The 18,455-nt window shown below is 44.9% G+C and overlaps 1 protein-coding gene across 1 annotated transcript; it reads left to right on the forward strand.

The window, feature by feature from the left end:
• The first annotated feature begins 459 nt into the window (after positions 1 to 459).
• Positions 460 to 6,919, forward strand: LOC140721278 (uncharacterized). The gene is made up of 2 exons (XM_073036132.1): positions 460 to 515; positions 3,396 to 6,919. The coding sequence occupies exon 2, from the start codon at positions 3,803 to 3,805 to the stop codon at positions 5,006 to 5,008; it is 1,206 nt and encodes a 401-aa protein (XP_072892233.1). The 5' UTR covers positions 460 to 515; positions 3,396 to 3,802; the 3' UTR covers positions 5,009 to 6,919.
• The last annotated feature ends 11,536 nt before the right edge of the window (positions 6,920 to 18,455 follow it).

An 18,455-nucleotide genomic window follows, 5' to 3' on the forward strand; every position in this document is an offset into this window, starting at 1 on the left:
TTCGGAAATTGATTGAAAAAAATGCAAAACACTGGAGGAAATCGACAGATCAGGCAGCAAATGTGGAGAGGAATAAATAGACAACGTTTAGGCCGGGCTCCTTCAGCACGGCTAGACTGTGTACTCCTCTGTTTAGCTGCTGCATGAACTGCAGAGTTCCTCCAGCATTTTGTGTGTGTGCGTCTCTGTATTTCCAGCAACTGCAGAATCTCCGGTGTTTTATATCTGCATTTGTAAGAGGATTGTACTTTGGCATTAGATACACTTTGATATTGAGTATATTGTTTATGTGAGCCGCTTTCTGCGTTAAAAACCCGCTGAGTTTTCTATATACAAAAAAAAAACAACTGAGGTATGGACATAGAAGCGGTGCTTGCAGGAATTGTTTAAAAATTTCACCGGCGCTGAAACATCGATCATATGCGCAGGCGTCAATGTTGATGACGTATACGAATATTACGCATGCGCGCAGTTCACAAAAGGCCTCTGGAAAACGGCTGCCGGATCGGACGCAGGTAAGCGAATATTTCGGGGGCGACTGTCTTAAACAGCGATTTCGGGACAATTCCTGTGAACTCCGCACAGCGTGACCCGTAATCCCGGGATAGTCCTGCTCTCTTCCCTCTCTCTCAGCCCTACGGGCCCCGGGGAGCTTCCGGCTGATGAGGGAATGGGAGCCGATGGATCTCTCAGACAGAGCTGAGCTCCAGCTATCTAAATGCGAGGATTAGGAACTCGGAGAAAGGGAACAAAATCGGGTATTTTACATCACCAGTTGAGAAAATTACCTTTGTTCTATCTCCAATCACTAACAAGAGAAAATCTGCAGATGCTGGAAATCCAAGCAACACACACAAAATGCCTGAGGAACTCAGCATTCGTACAATTTTCCGTAGATGCTGCCTGGCCTGCTGAGATCCTCCAGCATTTTGTGTGTGTTGCTTGAGCTACCTCCACTTGTTCTCGACTTTTCTACCCGTGACGACATGTTTTGACCCATTCTTTCAGGGAAGATAATAATATCAAAAACCTTTGCCCTGGGCAACAAGTAGTTTTCACATCACAAATGTGCCAGACTCCAATGAGACAGACTACTGCCCTTCCCTTCATATTCATTGGCATTACCATCACTAAGTTGATCACCGTCAGTCACCCAGGGGAGGGTTCAGGGGAAATAGTTATGTACAATACAGAAACTGGTGTTACCTGTGTGTATTGTGGTGATGCAAAAGTTGTTGGAGAGTTTACAAGTGGGAAGAGGTGGAGTGATATTTGGAAATCTGACTTTTTAAAGCATAATTTAGCAAGCAAACCATTTATGGACAATGTGCAAAAGCACTGGTGAGAGAATCCTTCATTACCCGTTACAGGCCTGCGACATGGTGTGAGAGTGCAGATAACTGGATCGAGCCCAGAGGAGATCACAGTTCTTACAGACAGTGATTTGCTGGCTGTTAAAATGAATACCTCTCTATATAAAATTCACAGTGCACATGTCGTCACTGGGTAAGAGGATGCACAGTACAAGATTTATGTGCACACTGGTCATTACAAATTAGAGGGGACATTGGTGGGAAGGTTGGGAGAACTCCAGTGTCCCTGACACCCTAACCTACAAGATGAGTATCCAGCTGCACTTTAAGGAGTTGGAGCTGAAAATGGATGAATTTTGGATCATCCAGCAGTTGGAGGGAGTGATAGATATGACATGAAGAGAGGTGAGTTACACCTAAGGTGCAGGACACAGGAAACTGTTTGAAAGACATGAAGGAGAATGAAATTAAATAGCCATCGCAGAGTACTCTTGTTGCCATCCCACACAACAGCCAGGTGTGCCGCTTTAGAAACTGTTGGGGAGGGAGGGATTACCTGGCAGAGGAAAGTCAAACGGGTGATAGGGGATTCGTTAGTTAGGGGAACAGAACAGAGGGGATGAAAGGTCAGTTTTGATGGTGTCAAAAGGACCTGACAAGTGTGGTTTGGGATAGGCCGTTTTCTGGCAAAGGAGTACTTGGTAAGCGGGAGGCCTTCAGAAGTGACATTTTTGAGAGTGTAGAGTTTGTATGTTGAAAGGTAACTAGTGCAGGGAACCTTGGTTTTCAAGAGATATTGAGGCCCCCCGATATTTTGTTCCTCTAAATGCCTCAGACTGTTGGGTGCTACCAAGACCCATTAATGACAACAGTATCATAATTCCACCCCCGAGCTCATCTGACTTTTTTTTAGTCATCTTCTGTTGGTTTCTAAAAGCTTCCAATAGTTTTTGCTCTTTTGATTTCCCTCTCTTTGGCTTTTATGTTGGCTTTTGCTTCTCATTTCAGCCACGATTGTGTCTTCCTGCCTTTACAATGCTTCCACTTCTTTGGGATGTATCGATCACTCAGCTCCTGAATTCTCCCAGAAACTCCAGCCATTGCTGCTCCGTTGTCACTCCTACCTTTTCCCCTTCCAAACAAGTTTGCCAGATTCTCTGTCACAGAAACATGGAGAAGTTCAGTACGGAAACAGGCTATTTGCCCAATCCAGTCAATGCCAAACAAACATTTAAACTGTCTAATGCAACTAACTGCACCGGGACCATCGCCCTCCATACCCCTACCATCCAGGCTCCCATCCAAACTTCTTTTAAATGGTGAAACCGAGCTCATATTCACCACTTGTGCTGGCATCTCATTCCACACTCTCACAACCATTTCAGTGAAGAGCTTTTCCAAATGTTCCCGTTAAATTTTCACTTCCCCACTTACCCATGACCTATGGTTGTCATCACACCCATCCTCAGTGGAAAAAGCTGCTTACCTGTACCCTATCTATACTGTCATAATGTTGTCTATTCCCAACAAATCCTCAAAGAAATGTATAATATCTTTGTTTATGTTTAGAGCCTTTTTCAGGTGTATAAGATGATGAGGGACACTGATCATCTGGATAGCCAGAGGCTTTTTCCCCAGGGCTGAAATGGCTAACGTGAGGGGGTATAGTTTTAAGGTGCTTGAAAGTTGATACGGAGGGGATGTCAGGGGTAACTTTATTTACACTGAGAGTTGTGGGTGCATGGAACAGATTGCAGGCTACTTGTGTGAGAGTGCTTCAGTTACTGTGGGGCCAGGAACCCATGCAGCTCAGTGGGAACAGGGAATAATACCAATGGAGAGAGTCAAACTGAGCCAGGTCACAGATCGGAGATGGCAGAAATGCCCCATTCTTTTAGAGACAGGAAAAGCATCAGAGAATTTGATGGTCATTCCGGATACCAGCACCGTGCCCAGTTAGAACATGATTTCTCTCCAACTCTTCACTGTAACAGTGTGATGCCAGCTGACACCTTGACAACTCAAGCGATCTCATTAGAAATGTCCTGCTCCCATTGATGGATTTTGTAAATCTTTTTACAGGTTAAAAATGACAAGGAATTTGCCTACGGGAATCTCGAACACAACACGCCAGTTTTGTTGTCTCTATCCAGATATTTAAGAAGTGCGGCAAGGGATTCAGTCGATCATCCTTCCTGCTCAGACTGTCGGGAGGGATTCACTTGATCATCTGACCCAATGGCACGCCCATTAGTTTACATGGGGGGAGCCCATTCATCTGCTCAGACAGTGGGAATGGATTCACTCGGTCATCTCAACTAAGGGTACATCAGCAAGTTCACACTGGGACAAGGCCATTCACCTGTACTGTGTGTGAGAAGGGATTCAATCTGTCATCCCACCTGTGGACACACCAATCAGTTTACATTGGGCAGAGGCTGGTCATCTGCGGAATTTGTGGGGAAGAATTCACTCAGTCAACTAACCTAATGGCTCACCAGCGAGTTCACACTCGGGAGCGGCCGTTCACCTGCTCAGACTGTGGGAAAGGATTCACTCAGTCATCTCAGTTACTGAGACACCAGTCAGTTCACACTGGGGACAGGCCATTCAACTGCTCAGACTGTGGGAAGGGATTCACTTCATCATATAAGTTACTGAGACACCAGTCAGTTCACACTGGGGAGAGGCCATTCACCTGCTCAGACTGTGGGAAGGGATTCACTTCATCATATCAGTTACTGAGACACCAGTCAGTTCACACCGGAGAGTGGCCATTCACCTGCTCAGACTGTGGGAAGCGATTCACTGAATTATCTCGACTGAAGATACATCAACGAGTTCACACCGGAGAGAGGCCATTCAACTGCTCAGACTGTGGGAAGGGATTCGCTCAGTCATCTCAACTGAAGGTACATCAGCGAGTTCACACTGGGGAGAGGCCATTCACCTGCTCGGACTGTGGGAAGGGATTCACTTCGTCATCTCTACTGAAGGTACATCAACAAGTTCACACTGGGGAGAAGCCGTTCACGTGCTCGGACTGTGGCAAGGCATTCACTTCATCAGCTCACTTACTGAGACACCAGTCAGTTCACACTGGGGAGAGGCCATTCACCTGCTCAGACTGTGGGAAGGGATTCACTTTGTCATATAAGTTACTGAAACACCGGTCAGTTCACACCAGAGAGTGGCCGTTCTCCTGCTCAGACTGCGGGAAGGGATTCACCGAATTACCTCAACTTAAGGTACATCAGCGAGTTCACACCAGAGAGAGGCCATTCACCTGCTCAAACTGTGGGAAGGGATTCGCTCAGTCATCTCAACTGAATGTACATCAGCGAATTCACACTGGAGAGAAGCCGTTCACCTGCTCAGACTGTGGGAAAGGATTCACTCAGTTATCTCAACTGAAGGCACACCAGGGAGTTCACACTGGAGAGTGGCAAATCACCTGCTCAGACTGTGGGAAGGGATTCGCTTCGTCATCCCATCTGAAGATACATCAGCGAGTTCACACTGGAGAGAGGCCGTTCACCTGCTCAGACTGTGGGAAGGGATTCACTTCGTCATCCCATCTGAAGGTACATCAGCGTGTTCACACTGGAGAGAGGCCATTCACCTGCTCAAACTGTGGGAAAGGATTCACTCAGTCATCCATCCTAAAGGCACACCAGCGACTTCACACTAGGTAGAGACCGATCTGCTCAGACTTTGGGAAAAGATTCTCTCAGCCAAATCAACCAGTGTGCATCATTGAGTTCACCTTGGGGAGAGGCCGTTCACCTGCTGTGAATGTAGGAAGCGATTCACTCAGTCATCTAATCTTATGTAGCTCTCAGTTCTGCTGGCAGCTTAACAGAGGGGTTTATAGCCCCCCCCACCCCAGTCTGGCCAAACTGAAGAATCTCGTTTGTGTGGATACTGTGCGATGTGTCCCCTGTGTAATCTGCCCCGGGGTTCATACTTTCTATGGACTATATCTTTAAAATGCAAAGAGAACCGAGACTGACTTTGGACACGCTGTTGGATTTCTGCAGAAGTGCTGGGTTGCTATGGTGACCAGCTAATGTTTATGCTCTCTGTGGTTAAGCAAGGTCAGAATGATCCTTTACCGACACAGAACAAGCAAGCGACTTCTTACAGAGAGAGGGGGCGGAGCTACATGATGGACAGCTGGTGTTCAGCACAACGGTATTTAAACACGTAACTGCTTTTCTCACAGGACACACGGACGCACGAAGGCAAGTGATGAAAGTTTCTGCCAGTTGGACTTTCTAGCAGGGTGGGATTTGAGGATCGATAAAGAAGAGTCGATCTGTGGCTGTTAGTGCGTGTAAGAGCAACCCTGTGGAATCTACCAGTGAGTCTAACCCTTGCCTTGGTTGGTAGACTTTCTCTTGAAAAGGTGCTTTTGAGTTGGTCACGTCTGGCTAACTTGGAAGATTTGATGGGCATTGGAAAAGGTCAACATCACCTGTTTACTTGGATTACATCTCCCTCTCCCTCCTTCCCTCCCTCCCTCCTCCCCCCCCCCCCCCAATCTTGTGAACTAAATTGAATCTACCACATCATCGTAAGACTATATCGTTTACCTCCTAGGTTTTGGATTTTATATACAGGTGGCCCCCATTTATCGCACGCTCGCTTTACGACAGCTCACTGTTACGAAAGACCTACATTAGTACCTGTTTTTGCTGACCAAAGAGGATTTTCGCTTTTACGATAAAGATGATGCCTCCTTTATATGTGAGTTTACCCCGAAAAAGACTACCATGACCGTGAAGCCTTGTGCGGCAGTTGTGTACGCATGTGTGTACATGCATAGCTGTGCACGTGCCGATTCTTTTTCTCTCCAAATCAATTTCAGTTCACTATCTTCCTGATTTTCAGTGAAACTACACTGTAAATACAATATTTCTACTTTATATAGTGTGTATATTTATCATATCATTCCTACTTTTACTATAGGTTAGTGTTATTTTAGGTTTTATGTGCTATTTGGTATGATTTGGTGGGTTATTCTTTGGGTCTGGGAACGTCCAAAATCTTTTCCCATTTAGATTAATGGTAATTGCTTCTTCGCTTCATGACATTTCGGTTTACAAACGGTTTCATAGGAACGCTCTACCTTCAGATACCGGGGGAAACCTGTATTCACACCTATATATGCATAACATTGCTAACCCTTGGATTATCTGGTTTAAGTTCACTATTATTAGTAGTTACCAATTAAATAGTGTTTGTTAACTGCAAAACCAGACTCCAAGTGTGTTCAATTGTTGCTGGTAGTTTTATAGGTTTGCATCTATGTGACACCTGAAATAACAAATGGTACATAATGTGATTAAACTGTTAAGATTTATAATTCTTACTTTGACTATAGGGTTAGTAAAGAAAACAAAAAAAAGAAAAAGGGCCCACTCTCTCCATTCACGTCTTCTCATCTCTCCCCAGCAAAAGGCCATGAGAATCTCTCTTCCAGACTCACAAGAAAGAACATTTCTGTCATTGGATAATTCTGTCGTGGTTTTTCGTGCCCCACAAACGACCAGGAGACGCAGAAGATTCTTCAAGAAGTATTAAACTTTAATTTGCAAATCAAACCTGAGACAGTCATTGAGCTAGTCACTGATTGCCCACCGATCCTTGGACATAGCATGTTTTATAGCAATCTCCTGGCTTAGTTGCATTAGCATATGCAATCGGTCTATAGTTGCGTATCACACGTACATCTGCCACTATTGTTTCTACCCATTGACTTAATCATGTTCTAATCTACATCTCTTAGCTACCTCTCAATAACACACCATTGTCTTCTACATTCTTAAGATTTCATTCTCCTACTAAATTGGGTACAAGCATAGCAAATAGCAAACAGACTACATAATCTACATCTTTTAGCTTCCTCTTATTAACACACCATTGTCTTCTACATTCTTAAGATTTTATTCTCCTACTAAATTGGGTACATGCATAGCAAATAGCAAGGTTCAAAGCTGACTACATAGTTTTGGTTACACATCAAATAATCTCAACTTTTATACTCCAATATATCCCCCCTTTGAGACCCAGAGGGTCTCACACAGAGAAAAGATGAAGAGTCTGCGCACAAAAGCCCCAATAAACTCAAGCACTTATTCCCAAATCTTGGGTTAAACTATAATTTTCTGCGCCAAGACCTCAAAGTATTCTCTCCCTGTTACCCTGGGCCGCTGAGCCAAAAACCTGTCCTTCTGTACCTGAGACAGGGAAAAAGACTCAGAAGCCCTTACAATTTACTTCCACACTGTTGTTTTGCTCTTGTTCATCCTGCAAGTGTTGTAGGCTGTAACGATACATTTTCGGTGTTTCTTTCTCCACTAAGCTTGCTTCAGTAATTGCCACGAGCATTGGAAATTGTTTGGTTGCAGCACGCACTACAAGAGATTTGAGACAAAGAAGAAAACAGCACAGCACAAGCGCACAGCTCAACAATATAATACTGACAGTTATTGCTATTTTAGTCAGCCATGTTCCCCATCCTCCGAGTCTACTTTCCAACCAATCAAAGAACTGATGTTCAAATCCTGCATTCTGTTTAACCTCCGTCTGCAGATTCTTTAACTTATTCATTGCTCTGGTGAAAGACCCTTATGGGCTAGTATTGTTCGGTATGAAAGTGCAGCATTGTTCTCCAAACATTACACACACACCCCCTTTCTCTGCCAAAAGCCAATCCAGTACCTGTCTGTTTTGCCACGTCACCCTGCTAGTTGCATCCAGCTGTTGCCCTAAGGCCTCCAGTGCATCATCGGTGTAGTTGATGAATCTCTGTTGATTGTAGTATATATAGTTTATCCATTCAACATTTTTGCTTACCCCTATCACAGGTATGATAGCTTCCCAGTGAGCACCTCATGCGGTGTCAGGCATGTTATTCGATTAGTTTGCATGCGGTAACTCATCAATTCTAACGGTAAAGCATTGACCCAATTAAGTTTAGTGTCTGCACAAATTTTGTTTAGTTTGGCTTTCAGGGTTCCATTAATTCTCTCTACCATGCCCTGCGACTGAGGGTGGTATACACATCCAAATCTTTGCTTTATCCTCAGCGCCTGTAGTACCAGTTTGACCACTTTCTGGATAAAAGCTGAACCATTGTCTGAGCTAACTTCTGTAGGTATTCCAAACCTTGGGATCACTTTATTTGTCAGAAATTTTACCACTGTCTTTGCCCCTTGATCTCTTGAAGGTACCGCCTCCACCCATCTGCTAAATCGATCAATTACTACCAGCATGTATCTTTTACCTCTCACTGTCTTTATCATGTCTACATAATCGATCACTAGATGTTTAAATGGTCCTTCAGGTACAGGAATGTGACCTATTGGGGTTGTAATTCCCTTCCGAGCATTATTTTGTGCGCATACCTCGCACTGTGACAAGACAAAGTCCACTGAAGCCTGTAAATAAGGTGACCAAAAACCATCCTCCTTTATTTTCCTTATCACTTCCCCCCTTGCACAATGGTCCATCCCATGCGCTTCTGAAATCAGAATCGTCAGTAGAGGGGTGGGCGCTACCAACAAACCGTCTTCCGTGCTCCACAAGCCTTCCGGGTTCTGCTTGGCCCCCCTTTTTCTCCACATTGTCTGTTCTGCCAAAGTTGCCTTACCTTGTATTTCAATTAGGTTCTCTACGTCAGGTTCTGGAGTTAGGCTTACCTGGGGGGCAATGACGACTGACGTACATCCAGATGCTTTTCTAGCTGCCTCGTCCACAGCTTGATTTCCCTTTGTTATTACATTGTTTCCCTTTTTATGTGCCTGGCATTTTACTATAGCCAATGCTTTAGGTTTCATTATGGCTTTTATCAAGTCTAGAATTTGCTGACAATGTTGTATGGGATCTCCGCTACTTTTTTTTAAAACCTCTCTGCTTCCACACTGCCCCGAACAAATGGCATACTCCGTGAGCATATGCTGAATCAGTATAGATGTCTACTTTCTCACCTTTCATCATTTCACACGCAGCTGTCAGGGGTTTGAGTTCTGCTAGTTGGGCGGAACACGGTTGGGGACAGGACTCCATCCTAATAATCTTATAGCTCGACTGATCCTGCTGCACCACTGAGAATCCTGCGTGATTTCCATCATAATCCCTATAACAAGAGCCATCTACGAACAGAACCTTTTTATCTATCTCCTCTAGTGGTTCTGACCGTAAATCTGCTCTCAATTTGGCAAATGCCATCGTCTTCCCTACACAATCATGGGGTTCTCCTTCATAGTCCAAAAGGACAAAATCGGCTATATTACTGGTAGTGTATCTCTGTATAGTTATGTCTGGAAATGTCAATAGCATCTGATACGCTGCTATCCTGGCTGGCGTCAGCATAGATTTTCCCCTTTCTAGCAATTCTGCTACTTTGTGGTGTGTGTACAGAGTCACAGGATAGCTCAGGCTTACAGATGATGCCTTTTCATATGCATAGTACAGCGCCGCCAATCTATGTTAACAGGGTGGATACGCCCGTACCACCTCATCATTGTAGTGGGAGAACCACTACAGCGTATCTTCAACATGAGCCTGGAGCAGAGAAGAGTACCCAGACAGTGGAAGACATCCTGTATTGTCCCGGTACCGAAGAAACCACAACCAAAGGAGTTGAATGACTTCAGACCTGTTGCCTTGACGTCGCACGTGATGAAGACCATGGAGCGGCTGATAATACAGAATCTGAGGCCACAAACCAGGCACGCCCAGGATCCTCTTAAGTTTGCATATAAGGAGAAGGTGGGAGTGGAGGATGCCATCACGTATTTGCTGCACAAATCACTCTCTCACCTAGAGGGGGTCAGTTGTGCTGTGAGGATTACATTCCTTGACTTCTCTAGTGCCTTTAACACCATCCAGCCCAAGATCTTAAGGCACAAACTAACAGAGATGGGAGTAGACTCTTACATGGTGGATTGGATAGTGGACTACTTGACAGATAGACCTCAGTATGTGCGGTTGGGAGACTGTAGGTCTGACACGGTGGTCAGCAGCACAGGGGCGCCGCAGGGAACCGTACTCTCTCCGGTCCTGTTCACCCTGTACACATCAGACTTCCAATATAACTCAGAGTCCTGCCATGTGCAGAAGTTCGCTGATGACACGGCCATAGTGGGGTGTGTCAGGAATGGACAGGAGGAGGAGTATAGGAAACTGATGCAGGACTTTGTGATATGGTGCAACTCAAACTACCTGCGTCTCAATATCACCAAGACCAAGGAGATGGTGGTGGACTTTAGGAGATCTAGGCCCCATATGGAGCCAGTGATCATTAATGGAGAACGTGTGGAGCAGGTTAAGACCTACAAGTATCTGGGAGTACAGTTAGACGAGAAGCTTGACTGGACTGCCAACACAGATGCCTTGTGCAGGAAGGCACAGAGTCGAATGTACTTCCTAAGAAGGCTGGCGTCATTCAATGTCTGTAGTGAGATGCTGAAGATGTTCTATAGGTCAGTTGTGGAGAGCGCCCTCTTCTTTGTGGTGGCGTGTTGGGGAGGAAGCATTAAGAAGAGGGACGCCTCACGTCTTGATAAGCTGGTAAGGAAGGCGGGCTCTGTCGTGGGCAAAGGACTGGAGAGTTTAACATCGGTAGCTGAACGAAGGGCGCTGAGTAGGCTACGGTCAATTATGGATAACTCTGAACATCCTCTACATAGCACCATCCAGAGACAGAGAAGCAGTTTCAGTGACAGGTTACTATCGATGCAATGCTCCTCAGACAGGATGAAGAGGTCAATACTCCCCAATGCCATTAGGCTTTACAATTCTACCTCCAGGACTTAAGAACTTTTTAAAGCTATTAATGCTTTTTGAGACGGTGATTTAGATGCATATCATATTTTTTTTAATGAGTTAAGTATTGTATGTAATTAGTTTTGCTACAGCAAGTGTATGGGACATTGGAAAAAAAGTTGAATTTCCCCATGGGGATGAATAAAGTATCTATCTATCTATCTATCTATCTAGTCTCGTACTGTGGTATGCTATCGGCTGCTTTGCTTTTCCTGTGCCTGTCTCTTGTGTTAGAACCGCTGTGACATAACCCTCCTGTCCGTTGGATATATACAAATGAAAAACCTTCTCGTAGTCAGGCAAAGCTAATGCTGGTGCTGACTGCAATTCCTGCTTAATAGTATTGAAAGCTATCTCCACCTCCCCATTCCACTGTAAGCCGTTCTTCAAATTTGTAATTCCTGCTTCTTTCATTATCTTTCTCAAAGGTGCCACAATCTCAGCATAATCTCCTATCCAGTCTGAGCTGTACCCTGCCATTCCCAAAAACGTCATCATCTGCCCTACAGTCTGGGGTTTTGAGGCCTTAGTTATTGCCTCAATCTGATCTGATGCTATCGCCTTCACTTCCTTGGATATTACCCTGCTTAAGTATTCCACTTGCTGCGTGCAAAATTGCAGTTTCTTTTTGGATACTTTATGTCCTCTGCGCGCTAATTTCTCTAACAGAGTTATAGTGTCCTGCTTACACTGTTCCTCACTGTGGGAGCAAATCAACAGGTCATCCACATACTGTAACAATGTACTTTCCAATGGTATGCCCTCTAGGTCTGCCTTCAATACCTGATTAAAAATGTGTGGTGAATGTTTAAATCCTTGCGGCATTCTGGTATAGGTATACTGAGCACCTCTGTAAGTAAATACAAACAAACACTGACACTGGTCGGCTAGAGGAATGCTGAAGAAAGCCGAACACAAATCAATCACTGAAAAGTAACTTGCTTCTGGTGGAACATTAGTCAAAAGCGTGTGTGGGTTGGGGACTACCGCTGGCCAGTCCTCTACCACATCATCTACCGCTCGCAAATCATGCACCAATCTCCGCTTAGATTTATCTGCTTTTAATACCGGCAACAACGGGGTATTGCATGGACTGTTTGCTCTTTTAAGCACTCCTATTTCAAGCAACCCCTGCACTGTCGATGCTATTCCCTCTTCTGCTTCTGGTCTTAGTGGGTATTGTGGTCTCCTGGGTGGAATTGCTCCTTTTTTCAGCCTTATTTCCACCGGACTAGCTGTTTTTATTTTCCCTACGTCCGTGTCATGCTGTGACCACAGAATAGACGGCAACTCATCTAACCTTTTATCTTTCTACTGGCCTCTTTCCTTTCCCAGCAAGGGCATGTGTGGTTGGGGAGTTATTTCGACCTCTCTCACTGTCCCTACCATATCTACACTTACCATTATTTTAATACAACTGTTGTCTTCTGATCTCCACACCTCTGGCGTGATTTTCCTCCACACTGTTACGGTTTCAGCACTCTTAACTAAAGGTCCTAAGCCTTTAGACTGATACCCCTTATTTACCAATAACGTTACGTGGGGCGCAGCCTCCGGTATCCTGTACCATTTTTCTAAAAAGGTGTTCCACTTAACTTGTAAAGCTGCCCCTTGCTTTGCAATTATCACAGCCCCCCCCCCCTTCAGGTGCTGTTGGGTACATACCTCCAGGTGTCATCTCTCCTCTAACTCCCTGTTCTGAGTCTCGTCAAAAATCACTGTACAATGTAGCTCAGATTTGGGCATTACAGCCCTGAGTAATATAGCCTGCACGCCCTTTTTCCATTTTTCCCAGGTTTCCTGAATCTGATCTGCGATGTCTCCTATCCAAAAGACATTAACCTTCTTGTCTTCTTGCACTATCAATTGAGCCCCTGCTCTTTTCACACTCAATCCAGTTCTGGTGCATTCTAATTTTAATTCCAGTTTCAATAAGGCATCTCTGCCTAACAAATTAATCGGAGTTCCTTGAAATACTAGCACCGGCAAAACAATTTCTTTATTTCCCATTCTCAACCGCACTGGAGCCGTGCACTGTGTCAACTGTGTTTTCCCCGAGTACCCTACCGTCTTAATAAACTTTCCTGACATGGGAAGGTGAAGGGCATACTGTGGCTGTACGCAAGTGTACGTGGCTCCAGTATCTATCATCATTGGTGTCAGTTGCCCTTCTAACATAACCTGAACAATGGTTCCTCATCTGCCTCCCTTGTTATCATTGGGTAATGTCCCTTTCCAGTCAAGTTCTCAGGGCACCCTAATACCTCGCATAGGGGTCCACAGGTCCGCTTGGGCCTGTGGGGGCTGGTCCTTGGCTAAACTTTAGTTCCCTTCTTATCGGTTCCTGCTGGTGTGTGACAGGCCATAGTATAAACGGACAATCTCTACTCATGTGCCTGGCTGATTACATTCCCAGCACAATCTCTCTACCTCTCTTTCCCACTGTTTCCTCACTGGTCCCCTTTGCCCATAGCTCCTCTGTCCCCCTGCTTGGGACTTCCAGTCCTATCTGGGCTGTTTGAAGTTAGTCTGTTCCTGATAGGGCATTTGTGGGAATGCTCCCTCAAAGACATTTATTGGCATGGGGTTTTCCAGCCCTTGTCTTACAGTATGATCGGTCCCTCCATATAACCGTGCTTTGTCCAGTTCGATGGCTGTACTCGAACTGGTGGTTGCTGGCAGCATCTTTTTGTTTTTCTCTTTTTCCTTCTTTTTGAGTTCTTCGAGCTGCATTTGTATTAACTTTCTTTGCACCTCTTCCTGCTGCTCAGCCAACCTTAGTTTGTCTTTCTGGTATTTCTCAACCGCATGGACTACGTGGTCTCTAAATTCTTGTGGGGTCTTTGACGTCAGCCCAACGACTTCCTCCAATTTGGATTTTACTTGTGGAGACATTGCATCCAAAATGCTATGTCAGAACAGTGAGGTCATAAATAAGCTATTCTCCACCTCTTGCTCAGTCTCCAGTCTCCACCTTTTCAACTGGTTTTCTATGTAGGCTGCTGGGTTTTCAGTGTCTCCCAGTGGATCCCCTTTTAAGGCTTTGGGGTCCACTTTAAGTGGATAAAGCTTTCTGAGGGCCTGCCAGACCCTCTGTCTCACTCTGTCAAACCCATCTCCATCAGTTCTCGGGTCGTTCGCGTTTACTATGCCAGCCATTTCCATTAGTTCGTTAAATTTGGAGGTTCCCATCAACCTTATCAACAGTGCCTTCAAATCTCCCATAGCCAATAATCGTCCCGCTGTTTCTTCTTCAAAGGCTCTAATCCATTTCCCTGCTCCTTCATGTAAATTGCGCAGAGTGTTTTTCAGCCCTTCTAGGTCCTGGGATCCCCAAGGGATATACTGCACTTGTCCTGATCCTTTAACTAACAACGGCATCATTCTTCCTCCTTCTTCCCACCTGCTCCGGCTCTCCTCCTCACCTGACTCCCCAACTGCCTCAGGGTATGTCTTTACTGCCTCCCACACAAATGTCTCCGGGGTCCTGCTCTTCCCTCGGTCTCCCTGTGCAGTCCTCCCTTTCTGTCTTGATTCAATACTTGGTTGGCCCCTAGAGTATTTTTCGCATCTCTCCTGGCAATCCCCTTTCAGTAACTTATCTAGCTCTCTCTCTACTTCCGCAAGTCGCTCCCCTACTGGCTCCTTCTTCTCTTCTAGGTTTCTGCCTCCTACCTTTTCCTCACAAATTCTCGTATCCTCTCTTTCCACTTAACTCTTACTCCTCCGATGAGTCACTTTCTTTTCTAGTCTGTTTATTTCTATGGTATAACCGATACTCCTCATACTCCTTTTCCTCTCTCAAGTATTTCATCCGTTCAATCTGTTCTTGCATTTCTCTCTGTACCTGTTCTATCTTTATCCTTTCTGCCTGTATCTCCTGCCATATCACCGCTTTTTCCGTCCCGTATTGTTTTTTCTCCTCTTCATTATCCCAAACCTGTACTTCTCCCTGCATGTTTACTGTTCCCGTCAGCAGGGGGCACTGCTTAGGGGTTCCTTCCTCATTATAGGGAGGGGGTTCTTCTGTTTCTTTCGCATCCGGGTACGGAGCCGAAGCCAGCTTCTCACCGTACCCTTCTCTCTCTCTAACAGGCTGTTTCTCCAGCACCTTAGTGTTTTCCTCGCTTGTAATCAATATTCTACCTGTCCTCCTCAGCCTTTCCCCCTCCGTTCTGAAGAGTTTTAGCACTTCCACTTCTCGTTCTCTTTTTTGCCCTCTTTTCTTAGATTTATCTTTTGGTTTGTAATTTTTTATTAGTCCCTCCATTTCTTCGCACAAATTTACATCAAACGTTCCTTCTCTTGGCCACTTTGTGACCAGGTTTTTGGTTCTTTTTTCCCATCTTTCTTAAGTTTTTGTGATCTCATTTTTAATTAACGGGAATTTTTTGCTCAGAATCTCTACTGCTGTTCCTTTACCTGTCATGTTATTCGCTCTTTTTAAGGTATTTCAGAGATTCACAGTTTCTTTACTGGATAATATTATTTACTCTAGTCTTCCTAGTCTAACACCACGTGGACTTTGTCTTCCTGTAACACCACGTGGACTTTGTCTTCCTGTAACACCACGTGGACTTTTTCGTAACTAAACTTACTCTAATTCTACGCCTAGTCTATTTTCCTTTCCCTGCCCGTTCAGCCCTTCGTTTCATACGAAGCGGTACCCACAGGGATTTACCAACACCACGTGGAATTTTTCTTAACTTCTTATTAACATTTGTACTTACCCTCACTGCAGTGTTCTTGATCAATCCTCTGAGCCTCCTCTGTTAACCCCCAATTCTGCCAGATTCTTTGGACCGGAGAGACCCTTCGACAGTGGTTCCACACTTCTGAGACTCCAAGACCTCCCCAAAGCCAACAGAATTCTTAGTCCGAATTGTCGCGAAAAGCACTTACCTTTTGTTTGGGTGCACCCTTAATTCTGTTAGCCTTGTGGGGGTCCCTAGAGGACTGGGAAGCGTCCCCAATCTGCCTTTTCCTTTCCGCGGGTCTCTATCCGGTCCTGCCGTGGTCGCCAATTTTGTCGTGGTTTCTTGTGCCCCACAAATGACAAAGAGATGCAGAAGATTCTTCAAGAAGGGTTAAACTTTAATTTGCAAATCAAAGCTGAGACAGTCATTGAGCTAATCGCTGACTGCCCCCCCCCCCCCCGATCCTCGGACACAGCATTTTTTATAGCAGTCTCCTGGTCCAGTTGCATTAGCATATGCAATCGATCTATAGTTGCGTATTACTCGTACCTCACGTACATCATGTCCCTATTGTTTCTACCCATTGACTTAATCATGTTCTAATCTACATCTCTTAGCTACCTCTCATTAACACACCATTGTCTTCTACATTTTTAGGATACATGCATAGCAAATAATAGTCCTAGGATTATGTGACTTAATTATGTTCTAATCTACATCTCTTTAGTTCTTTGGCTACCACTCATTAACATACTATTGTCTTCTACATTCTTAGGATTTCAGTCTGCTACTAAATTGGGTACATGCATAGCAAATAGCAATCTCAGAACTGACCAATGTTCTAATCTACATTTCTTTAGTTCTTTAGCTACCTCTCATTAACATACTATTGTCTTCTACATTCTTAAGTTTTCATTCTTCTACCCATGCATATCAAATAGCAGTTTCAATCAAATAGCACGTTTGAAAACTGACTTCATAGTTTTGGTAAATTTATACTTTTATACTCCAATAACAGCAAGGGAGATGAGGCTGAGTACAGAGCTATGGTGGAAATCTTTGTCACATGGTACAAGCAGAATCATCTGCAGCTTAATGTGAAAAAGACTAAGGAGCTGGTGGTGGACCTGAGGAGGGCTAAGGCACCGGTGACCCCTGTTTCCATCCAAGGGGTCAGTGTGGACATGGTGGAAGATTACAAATACCTGGGGATACGAATTGACCATAAACTGGACTGCTCAAAGAACACTCAGGCTGTTTACAAGAAGGGTCGGAGCCGGCTCTATTTCCTGAGGAGACTGAGGTCCTTTAACATCTACCAGACGATGCTGAGGATGTTCTACGAGGCTCTGGTGGCCAGTGCTATCATGTTTGCTGTTGTGTGCTGGGGCAGCAGGCTGAGGGTAGCAGACACCAACAGAAACAACAAACTCATTCGTAAGGCCAGTGATGTTCTGGGGGTGGAACTGGACTCTCTGGCGGTGGTGTCTGAAAAGAGGATGCTGTCCAAGTTGCATGCCATCTTGGACAATGACTCCCATCCACTCCATAATGTACTGGTTAGGCACAGGAGTACATTCAGCCAGAGACTCATTCCACCGAGATGTAACACTGAGCGTCACAGGAAGTCATTCCTGCCTGTGGCCATCAATCTTTTCTAATCTTCCCTCGGAGTGTCAGACACCCTGAGCCAATAGGCTGGTCTTGGACTTATTTCCACTTGCAAAGATTAACTTATCATTATTTAATTATTGATGGTTTTATATTGCTATATTTCTACACTATTCTTGGTTGGTGCGACTGTAACAACACTCAATTTCCCTCAGGATCAATAAAGTACGTCTGTCTGTCTGTCTGTTCTACAGGTTCCACAGTGTTAAAATGAGAGAACAGTTGCTGTAGATTTTATCTGTCATCTTTACAAATCTACATACGAATTATCACCGAAAGTGACTTGTCATGAGGGGTATCATCTTCAAATGAATGACCACATCACACCCAGGCAAGGGTTAACACATAAGTGGTCTCCACAGGATATCTCAAATCAGATCCACTCCTACAGATCAAACGAGGTGACAACCACACATTCGATGTACGGTGAATGGATAATTAACCCACCCTTGTGGCAAAGGAAAGTTCTAAACAGTGACCTTTGGCCACTAGTTCCCTGCTTTCAATCCTTCCATTTTTCATCCGTCTCCGTCTGACTCTGAGTGTCTGTGTCCTCGGTTAAAACTAAACAAGCTGCGAGCGATGTAAACAAGCTGCAAGTCAGACTGATTCACCTTCTTAATCTCTCTCTCTTAAAATGACAGTCCACAGCAAACGAAACCCAGGGATTCATAACAATGGCCACGCCCCACTATGAACTGACTTGTGTTCCAGTATTTGGGATGACTGAGTGAATCCTTTCCCACAGACTGGGCAGGTGAACGGCTTCTCCCCAGTGTGAACTTGCTGATGTCTCTGTAGGTTGGATGACCGAGTGAATCTCTTCCCAGAGACTGAGCAGGTGAATGGCTTCTCCCCAATGTGAACTTGATGATGTCTCTGTAGATTGGCTAACTGAGTGAATCTCTTCCCACATTCTGAGCAGGTGAACGGCTTCTCC

This window comes from Hemitrygon akajei, unplaced genomic scaffold (genome assembly GCF_048418815.1).
Source record: "Hemitrygon akajei unplaced genomic scaffold, sHemAka1.3 Scf000053, whole genome shotgun sequence".
NCBI classification, from domain to species: Eukaryota; Metazoa; Chordata; class Chondrichthyes; order Myliobatiformes; family Dasyatidae; genus Hemitrygon; species Hemitrygon akajei.